The sequence below is a fragment of the Phalacrocorax aristotelis genome, chromosome 12 (assembly GCF_949628215.1).
Source record: "Phalacrocorax aristotelis chromosome 12, bGulAri2.1, whole genome shotgun sequence".
Classification (NCBI taxonomy): domain Eukaryota; kingdom Metazoa; phylum Chordata; class Aves; order Suliformes; family Phalacrocoracidae; genus Phalacrocorax; species Phalacrocorax aristotelis.
Genome location: NC_134287.1, coordinates 7,896,907 through 7,912,997, shown reverse-complemented (window position 1 = coordinate 7,912,997; position 16,091 = coordinate 7,896,907). Strand labels below are relative to the sequence as shown.

At 51.1% G+C, this 16,091-nt stretch overlaps 1 protein-coding gene across 3 annotated transcripts in view; it reads right to left on the bottom strand.

Moving 5' to 3' along the window:
* Positions 1-6,456: 6,456 nt before the first annotated feature.
* The window catches only part of ARMH3 (armadillo like helical domain containing 3), a 127,635-nt gene continuing 118,000 nt past the window's right edge, over positions 6,457-16,091 (bottom strand). For all 3 annotated transcript variants that reach the window (XM_075108220.1, XM_075108221.1, XM_075108222.1), the window contains 2 exons: positions 14,720-14,836; positions 6,457-8,836 (listed from right to left, as the gene is read on the bottom strand). In XM_075108220.1, the coding sequence (XP_074964321.1) occupies positions 8,744-8,836; positions 14,720-14,836 (210 nt within the window). In that variant the 3' untranslated portion in view covers positions 6,457-8,743. The remainder of the gene's footprint in view (positions 8,837-14,719; positions 14,837-16,091) is intronic.

The window sequence follows — 16,091 nt, the reverse complement described above, 5'->3', positions numbered from 1 at the left end:
AGCCCCAGAGACAGGCCATCACAGCCCACCCTCCCCACAGTGTAGAAAATGGGGGGGACAGCTCACTTGGTTGCTGGTCACGGTTCCTTTCCTGAGCAGACACGAGGGCTGGGCATCCTGCCAGGATGCACAGCCTTTGAGCCTTCCACTGCTTGGAAAAAAACACAACGTCCTCCCCTAAATGTTCCTCTGGGCACTGGGAGCCAGGGGTCTGCAGGGTGCTGGGGTGGGAGCAGCCCACTGCTGGCTGCTGCTGCCTTTCTGCTGCAGGAACGGGTCCCGTCCCTGCCTGCCTGCCTGGACCCAGGCAGGAGCCCCGCTGTGGGTGCACTGGGCTCAGAGACACCTTGGTAAACATGTCTAGCCATGGATGGGCATGGCAGCAAAGTCACACCACAGTGCAGAGAGCACCCTTTGCAGCACAGCTCACCGGGATGTGCGACAGATGCAGAAAGGCTGGGCCTTTCTGGGGAAAACCACCTGAGCAACATCTAATGCTTTAATTAAGGCTCTCGTGCCTTGTGCAGCCCCAAGGCCACTGGCCACGGCAGCGTCTGCCATCAAAGCAATCAGCAGGTCCAGGGCAGGCAGGAGCTGTCTGCAGGCAGGGCTGGTGGTCCACGCTGCTGCAGGCAGTGCTGGATTAACTGTTTCCAGAAGATGGGAAGAGCTCTGGTGGCTACTGTGAGCCCAGATCCCAGTTACAAGGGGTAACTGGGAGGGAGGGCCATGCCCCAGCTGGCCAAGAAGTAGTGCAGGGTTCACAGTGAATGGGGCACAGCTCGCCGTGAAGCCCATACCCAGATGCCCAGGGCCAGGGAAGTGTGGAGGTTAGGCAAGAAGCCAGATCCAGCCTGCTGGGGTTGGCAGGGATCCTGTGGAAGCACCCATGTCCCCCAGCTCATCTCTGGGAGAGTGGCAGAAATCCACAGGGGAAGCAGGACCATGTAAACCAGCCCCAGGGCTTGGCACAGCCAGCAGCAGGGTGGGACAGGGATGGAGAACAGGGGAGCAGACAGGAGATGCAAGTAGGGAGGCGAGCTGGGGACACGAGGGGTGCTGCACACCGGGATGCATGTCTCTTGGAGGCAGGGTGTCCGTGGTACCACCCATCCACCCATGCTGTGGTGGAAATCACCCATTCGCATCAGCCCAAGCTCGAGGCACGTTCCCTAAGTGGCCCATCCGTCACCCTGTCAGCAGCAGCAGCACTTCGATAAAGGACATCTGCACAGGATTAACTCTGCTCCCCGGGCAGCGGAGCCGCAGATGGGAACAGTTCTAAGCAGGGGTGAGAGGGGCTGGGAGGTATGCACAGGGCCATGCTGTCCAGGGGACTTCTTTGTCCCCAGGTTAGCATGTGGCCAGTGCAGCCTTGTCAGGAGCAACTGGGGAAGGGGACAAGTTTAGGGATGCTCCAGTGTTGCCCGGAGCACCAGGTGCAGAGCCCCACTGCAGACAGAGCTGTGCCAGGCTGCCAGCAGCCACATCCACAGCCAGGCTGGACTGAGCCAAGCCTGCCCACAGCCATCCCTGTTCCTCTCCAGGGCACCTATCCTGCAATATGGGGCCAATCCTTCGGCTCATCCATGCCTCTGGCTTTCTGCTGGGCCCCCCCCACCTCCGCTCCTGAGGGCAGCAGTCTGCTCTCAGCTGCTGCTGATGCACGTGTTCCCGCGGAGCCCTGCTCGACACAAAGCCAAGACAATCCCAAACTTCTCCCATTCACAGAAGCAAGGGGAGCCTGGAAAGGAGGCCAGAGCTCGGGGGTTTGCACCCCACTGCCATGAAGCTGGGCTGGGGTAGAGGGGCGCAGAGGTGCTCTCTCCCAGGCATGAGCCCCGCAAGCCCTCTGCGAACAGCCCACTGTGGCTGTTACAGGGGGACAGGGAGAGGGAAAGACACAATTTAACACTTCATTAGGTAACCACAAGGCATCGATCTGCCCTACCAGCTTGGACGTTGTCTAATTGCATATCTCCATTCTTATTAATTCTATCGGAAAAGCAGAGAGCAGGACTCAGGAGTTTGATCCTATCTTTAGGAAATTTCAAACAGAGATGTAATTGCTGAGTGCTCTATATCACGGTGCTTTATCCACTGTTAACAGTATTTTAAAGCCATGGTCATCAATAGCAGTCCTTGGGATGTGCTCTCAGCAGATGCTATTAATCTTATTTTGACTGTGGTCGCCTGGTGCCTCTGGGCTCAGATTTACACTTAGCAGTGAGGGACAGGTCTGCTCCCCCAGCAGAGAGAGCTCCCGGGCTGGGACATGGGACACAGCACCTAGGGGCCCGTTCCAGGAACAGGCCAGAAACGGGAGCTCCTTAAGGCAGCTTCACCCTTTGTAAAAATGCCAGCAAACAGCAGCCTTAGATGGAGATAAGCAGCTTGGCAGCGGGGGCTATTGCCCTCCCAGGGCCCACACAGCCCCCCAGCCCAGAGTAGGCATGCTCGTGGCCATGCAGGCAGCTGATGGGGAAGGTCCAGGCACGGCAAATGGCCTCATTCAGGAATAAACCACAGTATTTACTACATCTGGAGAAGGAATGGATCTGGATGGCACGAGACCTGGCTGAGCCCCTTGGTCTCTGCTGGCCTGGGGTCCTGAGGACTGGGGAGCAGCGACAGCAGACCAGCAAGTCCTGGGGAGGCGATGCCCTAGCAGGACATCACCTGGGATGTAGGCAGCTGGGGCAGACAAGGGAGGACAATTCCCATCTCTGCAAACCCACCCTGCAGAGACACACGGGTAGGTGGGAGCCACTGGCAGATTCAGCTTGGGGCGGGGAATTTCAGCTCCTGAAAATCTTGCAAAGCTAGAGGAGGAACAGATGCCTGCAAGCTGCTGGGCAATCCTTGCAAGCAGGAATGCTGCAGAAGAAAGGGAACCTCCTTTGTCAAATGCAAACCAGCAGGTGGGAGAAATCTGGGTGTGCAGGAGGGAGAAAGGACTTTGCATCACACTCTGCATCCTCGAAAGCTGGTCACCTGCCTCTGCACATGCCTTCAGCAAGGAGGGAACTCCCCAGCACACCCTGCTGCCGGGCAGGCTCTGTGCCCACCCTGAATATTTCTCTGCCACTTCTGCATAACAGATGCAAAATCCATGTGAAAAAAAGCACTTGTTTTAGAGAGCAGAGACTGGACTGGAGCATTCTCAGACTCTTGAGGCATCCTGAGTCTCACAAGCCCTCCCAGCGTTATAAAGCATCTCGTGCTTGTGTGCTCAGTGTCTGTGGGCTCAGCTTTTATTTAAAGAGGAACCAGATACTATTTCCAACCTTCACTTACACCATGCTGGATGCCACACCAGGGGCCCTTTCAGCAGCTCAGGTCTGCTATGAAAACAGGTACGCACCTCTGTCATAAGTGAGTCCCTGCTGTGGATGCATGTCCCCTCCTGCTCTGCCAGGGCAGGGCCCTGTGCCTGAGCTCATCCCTGTGGGTGATGTCCGCGCTGCAGCTGTGGTGTCAGCACACTGCTCTCTGTTGCCCATCCCATCCCACTGGCCTGGCAATGGCCACAGCAGAGGGGCTGAAAGCAGGGTGCGGGGGCCGGCGTGATGCAGTCAGGTGCTGCTGGAGCATCACTTGCTATAGGCTGGGAGAGCAACCGGCTTGGAGCTGCTGAGCAGGGCACACCCATGGCTGCCACAGCCACGGGTCATTAGGGCATCCTCCTCCCCGTATGCCACCGAGAGGGTCATGGTTGAACCCTGGAGCAGAAGGGCTCCAGCTAATTAGTCACTAATTGCTTCAGAGAGGAAACGAGCAAAACCCAACCTTGCATGCCTGTAGCAGAGTGACCTGCGAGCCCTGGGACGCAGCCAGGCTGCCCGTCACTGAGAAATGGTTGAGGGTTCATCTGTCAAAGCAGAGCTGGACAACCAGCCCAGCCCCGTGGGCATCCATCTCCCTGCAGCCTCCCCAGCCCCTCCGTGCCCCCACAGGACTCCCAGGAGCTCCCAGCCTCTGGCAGCAGCCTGGCAAGACTCTGAGCTGCGCTGCAGCGAGCGGCAAGCCTGGCTCATTTAATCTATTCAATTGGATTCAATTTCCAGCCACATGATTCAATTAGCCCTGGGGGGACAGCACGAGAGAGCAGAGGCCACAGAGCACGGCCTGGCCTGTGCTCCAGCTGCCACCGCTGGGAGGGACGCGCTGAGATGATGGGGGCTGCAGGGGAGCCCCGTTCTGTCAAGGGGAGGCAGGGGCTCACCTGTGCACAAGATGCTGGTCCTGAATAATGTGTGGGCAGCTGTAGGGCAGAGCCTGGGGGTAGCCCTCTCCTGAGCATCTCCCTTTGCCGTCAGTCACAACCCTGAGAGGTGACAGCCACTCTGGGTCAGATCCGATGTCTGCACCCCTGAGCACCCACCAAGGATGGCCTAAAAATGCTTTAAAAAGACAACAGGAGTGAGGCAAGCAATGAGTGATGCTCCCCAAGGGTGCTGCCTGTCCCATTTGTTTGGAGCCACCCCTCTGCTTGATCAGTGTCCACCTGAGCTCACTCACACTATGCTACTGTGGGGAGAACCAGGGCTCTGACCAGCACAAAGGACTCCCAGAAGCCCCAGGCCCCACAGGCCTTGCAACAGCCCTTCTCCAGGCTCCTGGCCCAGACTTTCATTCATGATTTACTTTTGTGTCTGCCCCTTCCCCTGGAAGCATTAATTGGTTTCCACTAGGGGAAAAGCCCATCTTATCCTGGGCCTTTTGGATGTCTGCAGCTCCCAAAGCTGGGCTTTACACCTTTCCTTTCAGGTACTGCAATGGCTCATCTGCCAAAAAAAAAACCCATCACCTCCACAGGGACAAAACTTTGTCTAGTACGACCCTGCTCAGCACAGCCAGGACTTGCCCCCTGCTCTTCCCAACAAGTACCGAACAAGAAAACAGAGCCCAGAAAATACAGATGAGAATAAATATCCACGAGGCATCAGTGCTGACACTGAGATGGAGAGCTGCTTGCAAGTGCCAAGAGCCAGCTGTAAATCTTACCGCAGACTGCTGGCCGCACACCAGCCCTGACACACAATGACAGCTGTGACTGGGCAGGGTGGCGGCATCTCCCTCTGCCCGCCGTGCGCTGGCCGGGAGCTGGGAAGGACACCAGCTCCATCCCAGGTGGGAAGTGTGGCGGGGCAGATGGTGCACACTGAGGCAGATCTCCCATGCAAGTGCTGTCCAGGAGACAGCTCTCCTCGTGCAGGCTTCTCCTCCCGACACCTACCATGCAACAGCCTGGCAGAACCCCAGAGCAGAGGAAGAGTGCACAAGTCTTCAGGGAACGCTATCCCTTAGGGAGAGAAAAGTGCCCCAACGGGCACCAGGACAGGCTCACACAGAGGGCAGCTCAGTCCTACAGAGATACAGCCCCCACACCACGCAGGTAGGATCGCAGCAGGTAACAGCCATGACAAGGAAGGGGATGAAGAGGCTTGCAAACCAGAGCAGGTGGGCTCTCTGGCCACTGTACATGAGACTCAGGGGTCTGGTACTCCCTGCTCCTGACACCCCCAAAGAGGAGCCAAATCATCACATGGAGCTGACACCCCTCATCAGCCTCCCGTCGGTACCCTGTGCCCAAGGCCCGGTGCCTCCTCTGCCAACCCGCAGGCCGGGCAGGGAAGAGTCAGCTCCTGAGGAGCTGCCCCTTTCTTGAGTCTGCATGAAAAATAGGACCTCTAAGAGCTTGGGAAGAAGAGACGATACCAAAAATCACAAGGGCACTTACAAATCAATTTTTAATAACTCCCTCCAAAGTTTAGCTCAAACTCAATTTTTCTCCTCCAGAATTTAGTCATTATTTTGTAAAATACTTGTCTCCCTGCAGCGGCTGCCTAATTTAAAGGCAGCAATCTGATTTCTCCCCACGCTCCCCAAGCCTCAAAACCAGCTCTTCCAATAATAGACTGGGTTATGAATTAGATATAATACACTCAACTGCTCAAATCAGAGGCGGGAAAGTTTGGGGCCCTCAGCCACGTCCTGAGGCTGAATGTTAGAGTTAAATAATTTCCTGCTCAGTTCAAGCTGGCCTCAAAACGCAAGTAGTAGTACAGTGTTTAACAAAACAGTCAAATCTGCAGCAGAATCTGTGACCAGGAGTTTGCTGACACCAGCAGCAGAGAGCGCACCATACTGCGCACAGGCAGATCTCTGCATCCCTTGCTCACATCCATGGGCTCTCAGCCTTGATTGTGCTTTTCTTACTGGCAGCCCCAGGGGCATGTAAGCAGCAGAGGGCTGCTCACTACTGGTACTTGCAGCCTGGATCTAGGAGGAGGTACCTCTGAGCAGCACCACAGCACCCCTCTGCACAGGCAGGAAGAGCCCAAGGGCAAGAGACTCCCCTGCTGCAGCTAACATGCCACCAAACAGCGACAGGGCCACCCCCAATACTACCCCTCTCTCCCCTTGGTGAAGGACAACCACAACACACCGACAGGCAGGGCTCTGCTATTTATTGAGCTCTAGGTTTGTATGTACATCCATTTACAGTGCTTGGTTCGGTGACAGCGTGACAAGAGGACGTGTGTCACAGTCTTCCCCAGCTCAGCTTTGGACGAGGGCTGACCTCAGGAGCTGTTCCCAGTTGCAGCCTAGGCTTCTCAGTTCATCCCAGCAAGGGAGCACCATGGGGGACACGAGAACTTTGATAGCTGAGCCCAGAGTGAAAAGCTGAAAATCCCAGAGGTTGCCGAGGCAGACTCATCCCCAGCTCCCTCAACTATCTGTCTAGTCTCAGCCTAAGCAGAACTGGAGAAAAGGAGACACGTGAACAGCTGGGTGACTCGATGCTCCGACAGCAGCAATGCTGGGTCTGCACCTCAAGGAAGCAACTCAAGCCCCCTTTGGGAGGAAACTCCCTTGTCAGAGGCGAGATGGTCTAGCAAGAGCTCCCCACACATACAGACAAGTGCCATGTGCTGCAAACTATTCTTACTCATTTTTCACTGGAGAAATGGCCTCCTTCTACATGCCCTGGCCTGTTCTCAAGCAGAGTGATTTTATGGAGCCTGCCGGCTCCTCCAAGCACCGTCCCTCTGACGTGTACACATTTCCACATGCTTGCATGGCAGGAAAACAAATAAGTGTCTGACTTAGCTGATAAAAGCAGACAATTCCATGCTGAGGCAAAGTATTTTCTGCTGGGAGAAGCTGGTGCTCTAAAGGAAAATAAACGGTGCTGTGACCAGTGGGTGGCCAAGGACACAGCTTTCAGTTTCTCATGCTCATGGCAGGTAAAGATGAAACATTAACACAATTAACACACACTGGCATGGTTAAACCTTGCCTAAAAATGGCTGAGAATGAGCATGACATTCACATCACCCACACTAACCTATGAGTCTAAGAGCGGGCCTAGGCACTTTTTTTTTTTTTTTTAAGAAAACTGTTTTCTAGAGGGAGGTGAAAAAAGTGGATCTGGGATGTAAATAACTTCTCTGCTTCAGTCCACCAAGTCAGGCCAGACCCTAACATCATTTCTGGGAGCTGAAAATGCACAAGCAGGGAATGGGTGTTTATGCTGCGTATTCCTGAGTTGGCAGCCTGACACAGCACTTGGAACAGGCTCTGCCAGACCTGGGCACCTCTGAAACACTGGCTCTGGAGCAGAACGGTCTGCCTGTGCCCCAGAGCATCATCCCAGAGCTCTTCCTTAGGAAGTTCTCAGCAGACTGTAGCTGCAAGTTGCTTGGTGAAGACAGGAGGGCAAGTGAGAAAGTGAAGTAACTACTTCTCCAGCTGCGTTTTAATTGTGTGCTACACACAAGGGAAAAACCGGGGATGACGTAGTTCACAAAGGTCACCTGGCACTTGCAAACACTTGCAAGGCGGATGTTCCTGTGAGGAAGAGGAGGATTGTCGCAATGCAGTCTCTGATGGGCAAGAAGGGGAGTGAGTCAGCCTGTCCTCTGCCCCATGAAAATGGAATATCTAAATATGTCCCTCAACCTTAGAAACAGCAGAGATTAACTGGGCTACTGGAAGCAACAGTGACCCCAAGCAGAGCTGGTTTCCAGTTACACAGTGCTCTGTTTGATGGCCCATATTCTTGCACACCAGCTCAGGCTGAACCCTGTAAGCCAACAGCCTTGGAGGCAAAATTTCTCCTCCAGTAGTCTGATGGCTTGGTTCAAGTGACACCTTCTGACACAAGGAGCCAGCAGTGAGCGGGGCCTGCTCCTTGGGGAAACTTTTACATGCCAAAGCCATTCCCGATGGGATGGCAGTGAATTTGACCTATATTGTGGGAGGGCACATTGATCCAGGCTGACAGAAAAGAACGGCCCTCAGCTGGGATCAGAGAGCTTTCCCTGCAGAGTAGGTGAGCAATCTCAACCCAGAACTGTCTCACACAGCTGGACTGGTTTTACTATTCTGGTCGTGAGCTCCCCCCAGCTCTGCTCCAAAGGTTTCCAGTGCATCTTCCCTGAGGCTGCGGAGGGAATCTCCCACTGCTATGTCACAGGAACAGCTGCCCACCCCCATGGCACTTTACAAAATTGCTTCATCCTCCTCCTCAACATGCCGATCACCTCTCCTCAGCCCCAGTCCTATTGAAACACATGCCTTTGGGATCAAACACACAGCAGCAAGGCTCTCCCCTAGAAGAAACGCAGTCCCTTCTGCAGGCGGAAGGCAAGGGGCGACCGGCTGTAGATCTGTAGTGTCCCTGCCCAGACAGGCCCGTCTCTGGTCAGCCCTGCACAGCGGCTGCATCCCCGCTTCAAGAGATCGTAGAGAATTCCTTCAGCAGCAGTTCCTGGCTCAGCGTGTTGAAAGCAAGGTTCTTCCTCACATTGATGCTGATGGACCGAACCTGATAGAGACAAAACAAGATTAGCTAAGGGAACTCTTCCTGGTTCCTTTGACACTGCTGACCTCCAGGTTCAGCATGAAACCATTTTGCTGTTATAGTCCCAGAGAACTTGCTGCAGCCAGCTCTCACTGAGACTCCAGTTTAGCAAGAAATCCTTGAGGATTAGCTGCTTCCTGGAATAACAGAAGTGTCGACAGTGACATTCCAGCAAGGTTAGTAAATTCCAAATGAGACAGGGATGGGAGAGGATGCTCTGAGCTATGATGTGTTTTCTGTTCCAGGGCAAAGTGATGGGGAAAGTGAGCACTTCCAGACTGTAGCTGGAAGAACATTTCCTACCAGTGCCCACTGGAGTGCCAGCCAGCATTACCCTGGATGAATGCAGTGCCATGGCCTCTGTCCTGCTCCAGAACCTGCAGAGCCAAAGACAGAGTCAAGGAAATGACAGAGGCCATGCTACTGTGCTGTAAACACAAATTATCACCCAAGCTGGCAGAAAAACATGGGTTCAGAGCCAGTTGTGTATATTCTGTGCCGAGTGCCTTACACCTGAAGCTGGCTCACTAGCTGTCTCTTCAGACACCTTTATCCCTTAATGATGCCCAGACTTCTGGTCACCTGCAGAGTCTGTGAAGAGGAGCTGGGCAGCCCTGCTGCACAGCAGCTTCCCTTCCCCTTTCATGCCTGCAGACTTGCTGGCCAAACATACAAGCCCCAGACTGGGCTCAGTCTCAGTTGCACTCGGTAACGAGAAAACAAAGTCAAACATCATCTGTGTCAGCGACTGTGCAGCAGTGACAGAAAGCAAAACTGACACAAGCTCATCCAAACAACGGGATTACAGTTCCCAGAGACTTTGGAGCCTGTGATAATAGGGTTGTTGCTGACCTGGTTAGTGTTTTGTGCTTTTTAAAAGCACTGGGGGATGAATTATATAGAAGCAGAATGAGGAATCCAACAGTGGGGGCTGGAAGAGCAAGTTAGCAGTGTTTATACTGCTAAGGGTGCCACTTGCTGCCCTGGTGAGGAAAAAAAGAGGGGAGGGGCAGAAAGCTCCCAAAAGGCAGAATGTGTAAGAGTGGGAAGCAAATCAAAACATGGAAGGTTGACAGGGAAAGCTGTGAAGTGAACCCCAGTGAGCCCCGTTGCACAGACCCTAACAACCTGAGCAAGCTAGCAAAGATGTCTACACTTAAAGACAGAATATTTTAAGTTTTATGGCATCTGCAGAAAACACATCTCCTTCATCAGGATGCTTGGCAGAGACCCCATTCCCCTGGGGCACCCCATCACCTCTCTTCTCTGGGTGTCTTTTGACTTACTCCATACTGAAATAGTTTGGGATCATGTTTTGTAAGATAACCACAGGTTGTAGCCTATGTTGAATGCCACTGTAAGTGGTCTCCAGAGCACTGGCTGTCTCCTTGCCAGGAGACAGGAGCCCCACTGACAGGATTTGGCCCCAGTCCTACCGAATGCTCCCCGCCTCAGTGATGCAGTCAGTTCTGACAAGATGGGAACAACATGGCTAAACAGATGCGGAGAGTCCTCTGCTCTGAGGAATGTGACTGCCTGCAGAAAAGGGGCAGGTGCTACAGATAGAGTAAGTCAGCATCCTTACTCTGACTAGAAGCATTTCTATGAGCTGCTGCCCTCAGGAACTGTGGCCAGAGGCCAGGCACCAGCAGCAGAAGATGCCCAACTTGTATACACACGAAGGTCTTCAAAAGGATGCGGCAGCAGACTCTCCAAGTCCAGAAAGGGAGGCTGGAGTGGCACATGATGAGAACACAGGGCTTGGCAGGAATTGTTGCTATGGGGTAGAGCACCAGAAATTAAACCTGTTTAGTTTGCAAAGAGAAGATTTAGGAGGAATAGAGCAAATGCTCTCCAATATGTAAAACGAGGTCAGCAAGAGAACAGTGAGTAATATTTCTCTGGCTCCCCAGGGGTGAGGCAAGAAATACTCAGCTTAATTTAAGATAAAGAAGATTTACACAGGAAAAGACAAAATACTTTTAAACCTATGGGTTGTGAAGCAATGGAGTAGATCACTTGGGGCCAGTGTGGAGTTGTTTTCACTTAAAGACAGCTTCAGGTTTCAAGAGAAGCTTAGACACAAAATTTGGTCAAGAGCAGTCTAGATAGACTTAGATCTGCTTTAACACAAGTTGGGAAGAGCAGTGGGGGTGATAACTCAGATGATGACTGACATTTCTACAAATCTCTGCCCAGCGTTTCTTCTGCTGTGATCCAACCAGCTTAAAAGGTAAGAATAGCTTAAATTAGAGTTAAATCAAGTTATCTCCAGCACCAGGGCTCTGCACAGGGGGCTAGAGCCCATCTTCCTTTTGGGGTTGGAAGACCAGACAGTGACACAAGGAGGTGTCAGCCTGTAACAAGGATAAACTTCAGAAGCTTCCTGCAGTCTGGCTGAGTGGCTCCCTCCATGAGGCTACACCCCAGGACTCCTCCTAGCTCACGGTGCAGTGGGCAGCCCAGGTCTGGCTGCCAGCCTGGAAGCTACCAGAACTCTCTAGAGTGCCTTACACAAGGGGCCAAAACCAGCCTCAAAGCAAGCTCAGAGATTTAAGATTCAAGATTTATTCTGCAAGGAATTAAAAGCAGAGCATGTGTCCTCTCTTGCTTCTGTATGGAGCAAGCTGGAGCACGCTAGGGCCAGAAGAGGTTTTAAAATTGTTTTCTCCCTATGAGCAGCTTGGATCACGTTTAACACACAGATTTTGAAGAAATGGGAAATGCATGAAATGCATCACCTGGAGAACAACGAGCAAATGCAAGAATTGATGAAGCGGTGGCATTAACCATGTGAGGAAAATATTATTCAGTTCTAGTTTTGTGTCACTATGGCTGGACATGTGCAACACTGTACAGACACTCCTGTTTCGCAGCAAGTCCCATCAATTAAACCTGTTTCCAATCAACAAGCAGCTCTTAAGAAATTTGTACAATGGGACAAAGGTTTACACTACTACATCTAATTAAAAGTCAAATTACACTAATTTCCCCTGCAGAAATCAATCCCTAATCAGACTGTTTTGAGACTCTGCTGAAACCTATCCAACTGCAGAGACAGTGAATGTTTTGGAAGGATGCTGAATCTCTTTCCACACATTCCTCCAGCTGCAATGCAAGGGTCCAAAAGCTCACAGCCAAACCATTCGTTCTATCAAAGCAGCACAGACCTCAAATGACACCCCTGAGGGTTCAAAGGAAAAGAAATAATAAGTGTAAGAAACTTCCTAACTTCCTTCCTTTAGCTCCTCAAAGGCAGCACAACAGGCCAGAAAACCCAGTTGATAAAACCCTCTGCACATCACCTTCCACCACAATGTGGCTGCAGTATCGCAGGCCTTTGAAAGCTTCTTTGAAAAGGGAATAGGAGAAGAAAGCAGATTTTTCTTTGGGATTAGCAAGAAAGAGCAGCACTGAGGCAAAGCCAGAGAAGTGAAGCAGTGCATTAGCAAAGCACGTCAAAAGAGTGAGAACAAAATTTCTAAGGATAAAGGAGCCAAGAGAATGGCTTGGGGAAGTTTCTGCTCACCCACTTAATAGGAGCACAGAGAGATGAAAAGGCAGCCGAAAGGGAAAATGGCTCCTGCGTGTCATTCCCCACCAAGAAGGATTTGCTTTAATGCAATCACACAGATAGATACAAGAAAACCAAGCAGAATCTGGAAAGGATTATTTGCAAACAGACCCTGTTCAGGAAGACCTGATGGGACCAGCACACGTTTGGAAGCCATACTGGAAACCTCTAGTTCACCACTAGCCCTGGTCCTTTGGCAGAGCCCATGAAGAAAATTGCATCAAGTTCACTCTGCCCCCTCCATGAAATCCTGCAAACCTCAGCAGTTAAACACAATGCATTGGGTACATCAGAGCAGTAACAGAAGCTGAAGTTAAGACTCAGAAGCCTCACAAAAAGGAAGCAAAGTACCTGGTTTGAAGAGGATATGGGGAGGACAGGGCAGACTAGGGCCTTTCTGAGGAGTTGTTCGAACAATTAATAAAGCTATTAGTTACTGTGCATCTAGACAAAAAAAACAGTGTGCAGGACAGGAGGCCAGCTGGGTTTGCTGAAGACAAATCATAACATATCAGGTCGATTTCCTGCTGTGTTGAGGGAACAGCTTAATAGAATGCAGGGGATTTTCTGTAGCTGTGAGTAAAGAACATTTAATAGGGTCCCAATTCTCAGGGCATCCAGAGAAATGTGGATTAAACAGATTCACAACTGGGTCAAATCAGCACATTTAGACAGTAATTATTCAGGCTTTCATATGCTCTTGAGGAGAGGGTCCCAGGGGTACCTGGACAGGCAGTTTTCAGAAGGGAGTTCAGGAGTGACTGATTATGCTAAACAGATTCTTAAATGATACAAAATTGGGATTTGGGGAAAAAAATACACACAAAAAAACCCCAACCAAAACCCATAAACCACACATCAGTCTAGGAAGAAAATAATTTTAGCTGAAGTGTTTTGTAGCTGTGATGATCTTAGGACTGAGAATGTCATTTTAATCAATTGGCATGGTCAGCCTGAGCTTCTGCCAGGCCAAATGGAAAGTGGGGCATGCAGTAAGCAGAGCCGTCACATGGCCAAGAGGCTGGGGAAGGAGACGCTGGCTGAGGAGGGCAGGAGCCCTTGGGACAGAACAGATGACAACAGAAACATGAACGCGTCTTATTTCCAGGGTACAATAATAGGAGAAGCATGTGTCACAGGAAAGCTATGGCCAGATTTCTTTGTACGTATTCCAGATATGGTATCAAACAGCAGGCCACAGAGACAAAAATAGGCACAAAACAGCACAGAAAAACGGCATGAAAGTAAGCAAGTGGTTTTGCCCATATCTTTCCCTATGGCAGCGCTGGAATGACCAAAAAAACAATACCAAAAAGCATTCGGTAGAAGGAAGCAAAACCAATTCAGGTGTGCTTGCTCTGGAGCAGAGTAGACAGAGGGAAGCATAACATTCCCAAACTCATGCAGACTCGTGACGGAGTGGGCAGGCATCAGTTACTCATCAATCAGCAAGGACAGAGCTGGGAGAGAGAATCTGGTGGAGAAAGCTGCCAGAGTTAAAGATCTCTCCCTTTACTGAGGCTGTAATGATTCAAAAGTGAGGAAAACCAGGCTCTCCTCAGATAATAGCAACTACAAAAATACTGCATCCTTGGTGATGCGGTTGTCGGACAAGAAAGTGTTGCATCACGGGTTTCTGGAGCAGGGCGAGCAAGCTGGCTTGCCGAAGAATATAACCACCAACCCAAATTATTTGGACTCAGTTTTGTCTTCGCTACATTATTTTTGTGGGGCTTCCTACCATTAGTCTTCTCCTCTGGCAGAAGGAGACACTTCTAGGGAATGCCTTTGCTTTCTTTGCTTGGGAATCGTATTTTGTGACTGATGGAGGAAAGCAATGAGCAGGCATGTGTTTCACCAGCATCACATATTCTGCTCAGTCCCATACTTTGTGGTGCCCTTAACAAAAAAGCTAAGTTGCTCGGCATGATAAACCCAAGGTGGGAGCAGTCAGCTTCTCCATGGTGCAAATTTACCACCACAAAGCACAGTGGATCCCCACGGCAGAAGGGACAGAGACCGACTGATTAGTTGCTGGCCCAAGCAGTCTGGTGGTTCCTCTCCAGCCACATATTGCAGCGCAGGGAGCTCCAGGGAGTTTTCCTATCAGTTGAAACAGGCAGCATCTGTTCAGATCCTATTCCTGCCCTGACTTTGGAGGCAGCCCAATGGAGTAACAGGGCTGCTCAGCTATACCCCAAATGCCACTGCTTAGGCCGTAAGCAAAAGCTTTGGAAAAGGGTTGTTGATTCTGCAGAATCAGGGCAGCTTACCAGCTCTTTGAAGAAGGCAGCCTCTTTATGCTGCTCTGAGTAGCGCTCATACTGGTCCAGTCCGTCCTGCAGTTTCAGAGTCAGCGTGTCGTAGTTTGACCGCACCACTTCCAAAACCTGCCAGAGAGCCAAATACAGCAGAGGAGTCAGCATCCACAGATGCCTCAGCATAGGAGGAGCAAGGCTCAGATAGATCACAGCTCCGGCACCTGTTTTTGCAACATACATGGCTTTAACAGTCAATATTTGGCTCACAACTACAGGGAGGTGGGCACTAAAGCCTTCCTAACGCCAGTAAGGAACAGCCCTCAGATTTACAGAATTTCTTCATTCATGGATGAGCCTATGACAGGAGCAGTTTCCCAAATACTATTATGTCACCAGAAGTAGACAGGATCTCATTAAATTAAGCAGCTAATTACCATGTGTACACCCAAATGTAACACAGTAGGCCCTATGCAAACACAGGTTTGCCCAACCCCATGGTCCTCCAAATGCTAGTTTTGCCAGCACACCTCCCTCCTGGCTCACTAATCACCATTCACAATCTGCTAAAACGCCAGCTTCTGCAGCTGCTACGGTCAGCTTCCATACAGAGCACTGCACTTCTGATGGGAACAAACTTCTGACAGGCACTAAGAGAAGACCAACTCTGGTACAGACTCTAGTTTTAGAAACAGATGGAGACATGAATCCAGGTCTTCCTGCCCAGGAGATACTTTATTACCTGCCTTCCCTGCAACCAAAGCACTCCAGCTTATATTACTGCCCTACTTTGCTCCCAGCACTGGTCTGTACTTACAAATTCATAGTTACATGTCTCTGTCCTATTGAACTATTCATTTTCCTAACTAGGTAACACCAAGAGGGATTCCCACAATGCTTTTTAGCTTCAAAGCATTGCATGGACAAACACACTCCTCAAAGCACTTGTGAGATGGTAAGTAACGATAATCTTCCTACCAGGAACCATATAGCTGAGCACTCCTGGACAAAACATATGCTTGAAACAATTCTCTTAAACACATGAACTTCTTTCTTAGGCAGTTACCACTTGATCTGAGAGCTAAAACAGAAGCACAGACAGCATACCAGCATCTGAGGTTCACATTTCAGTCGCTTGTGAAAAGCCTCAACCAGGAGGTCTAGAGTTTAAGGTGCAAAGGAAGAGGACTCTACCCCAAGGCATTCACATTCAGGAGAAATCTTAAGCATTGCAGAGGATGTAGGACACAGTGACCAGAACAATAAGGAACCCTTCTACTTCTCTTGTCCTCCCAACAATGTAAACACACCCCTCAACTGCCCTTTTAGGCAGCTGTCAGCTCTTGCCCTTTACAGGACTGAATCGTGCCCTTGTATGCTTTACTCG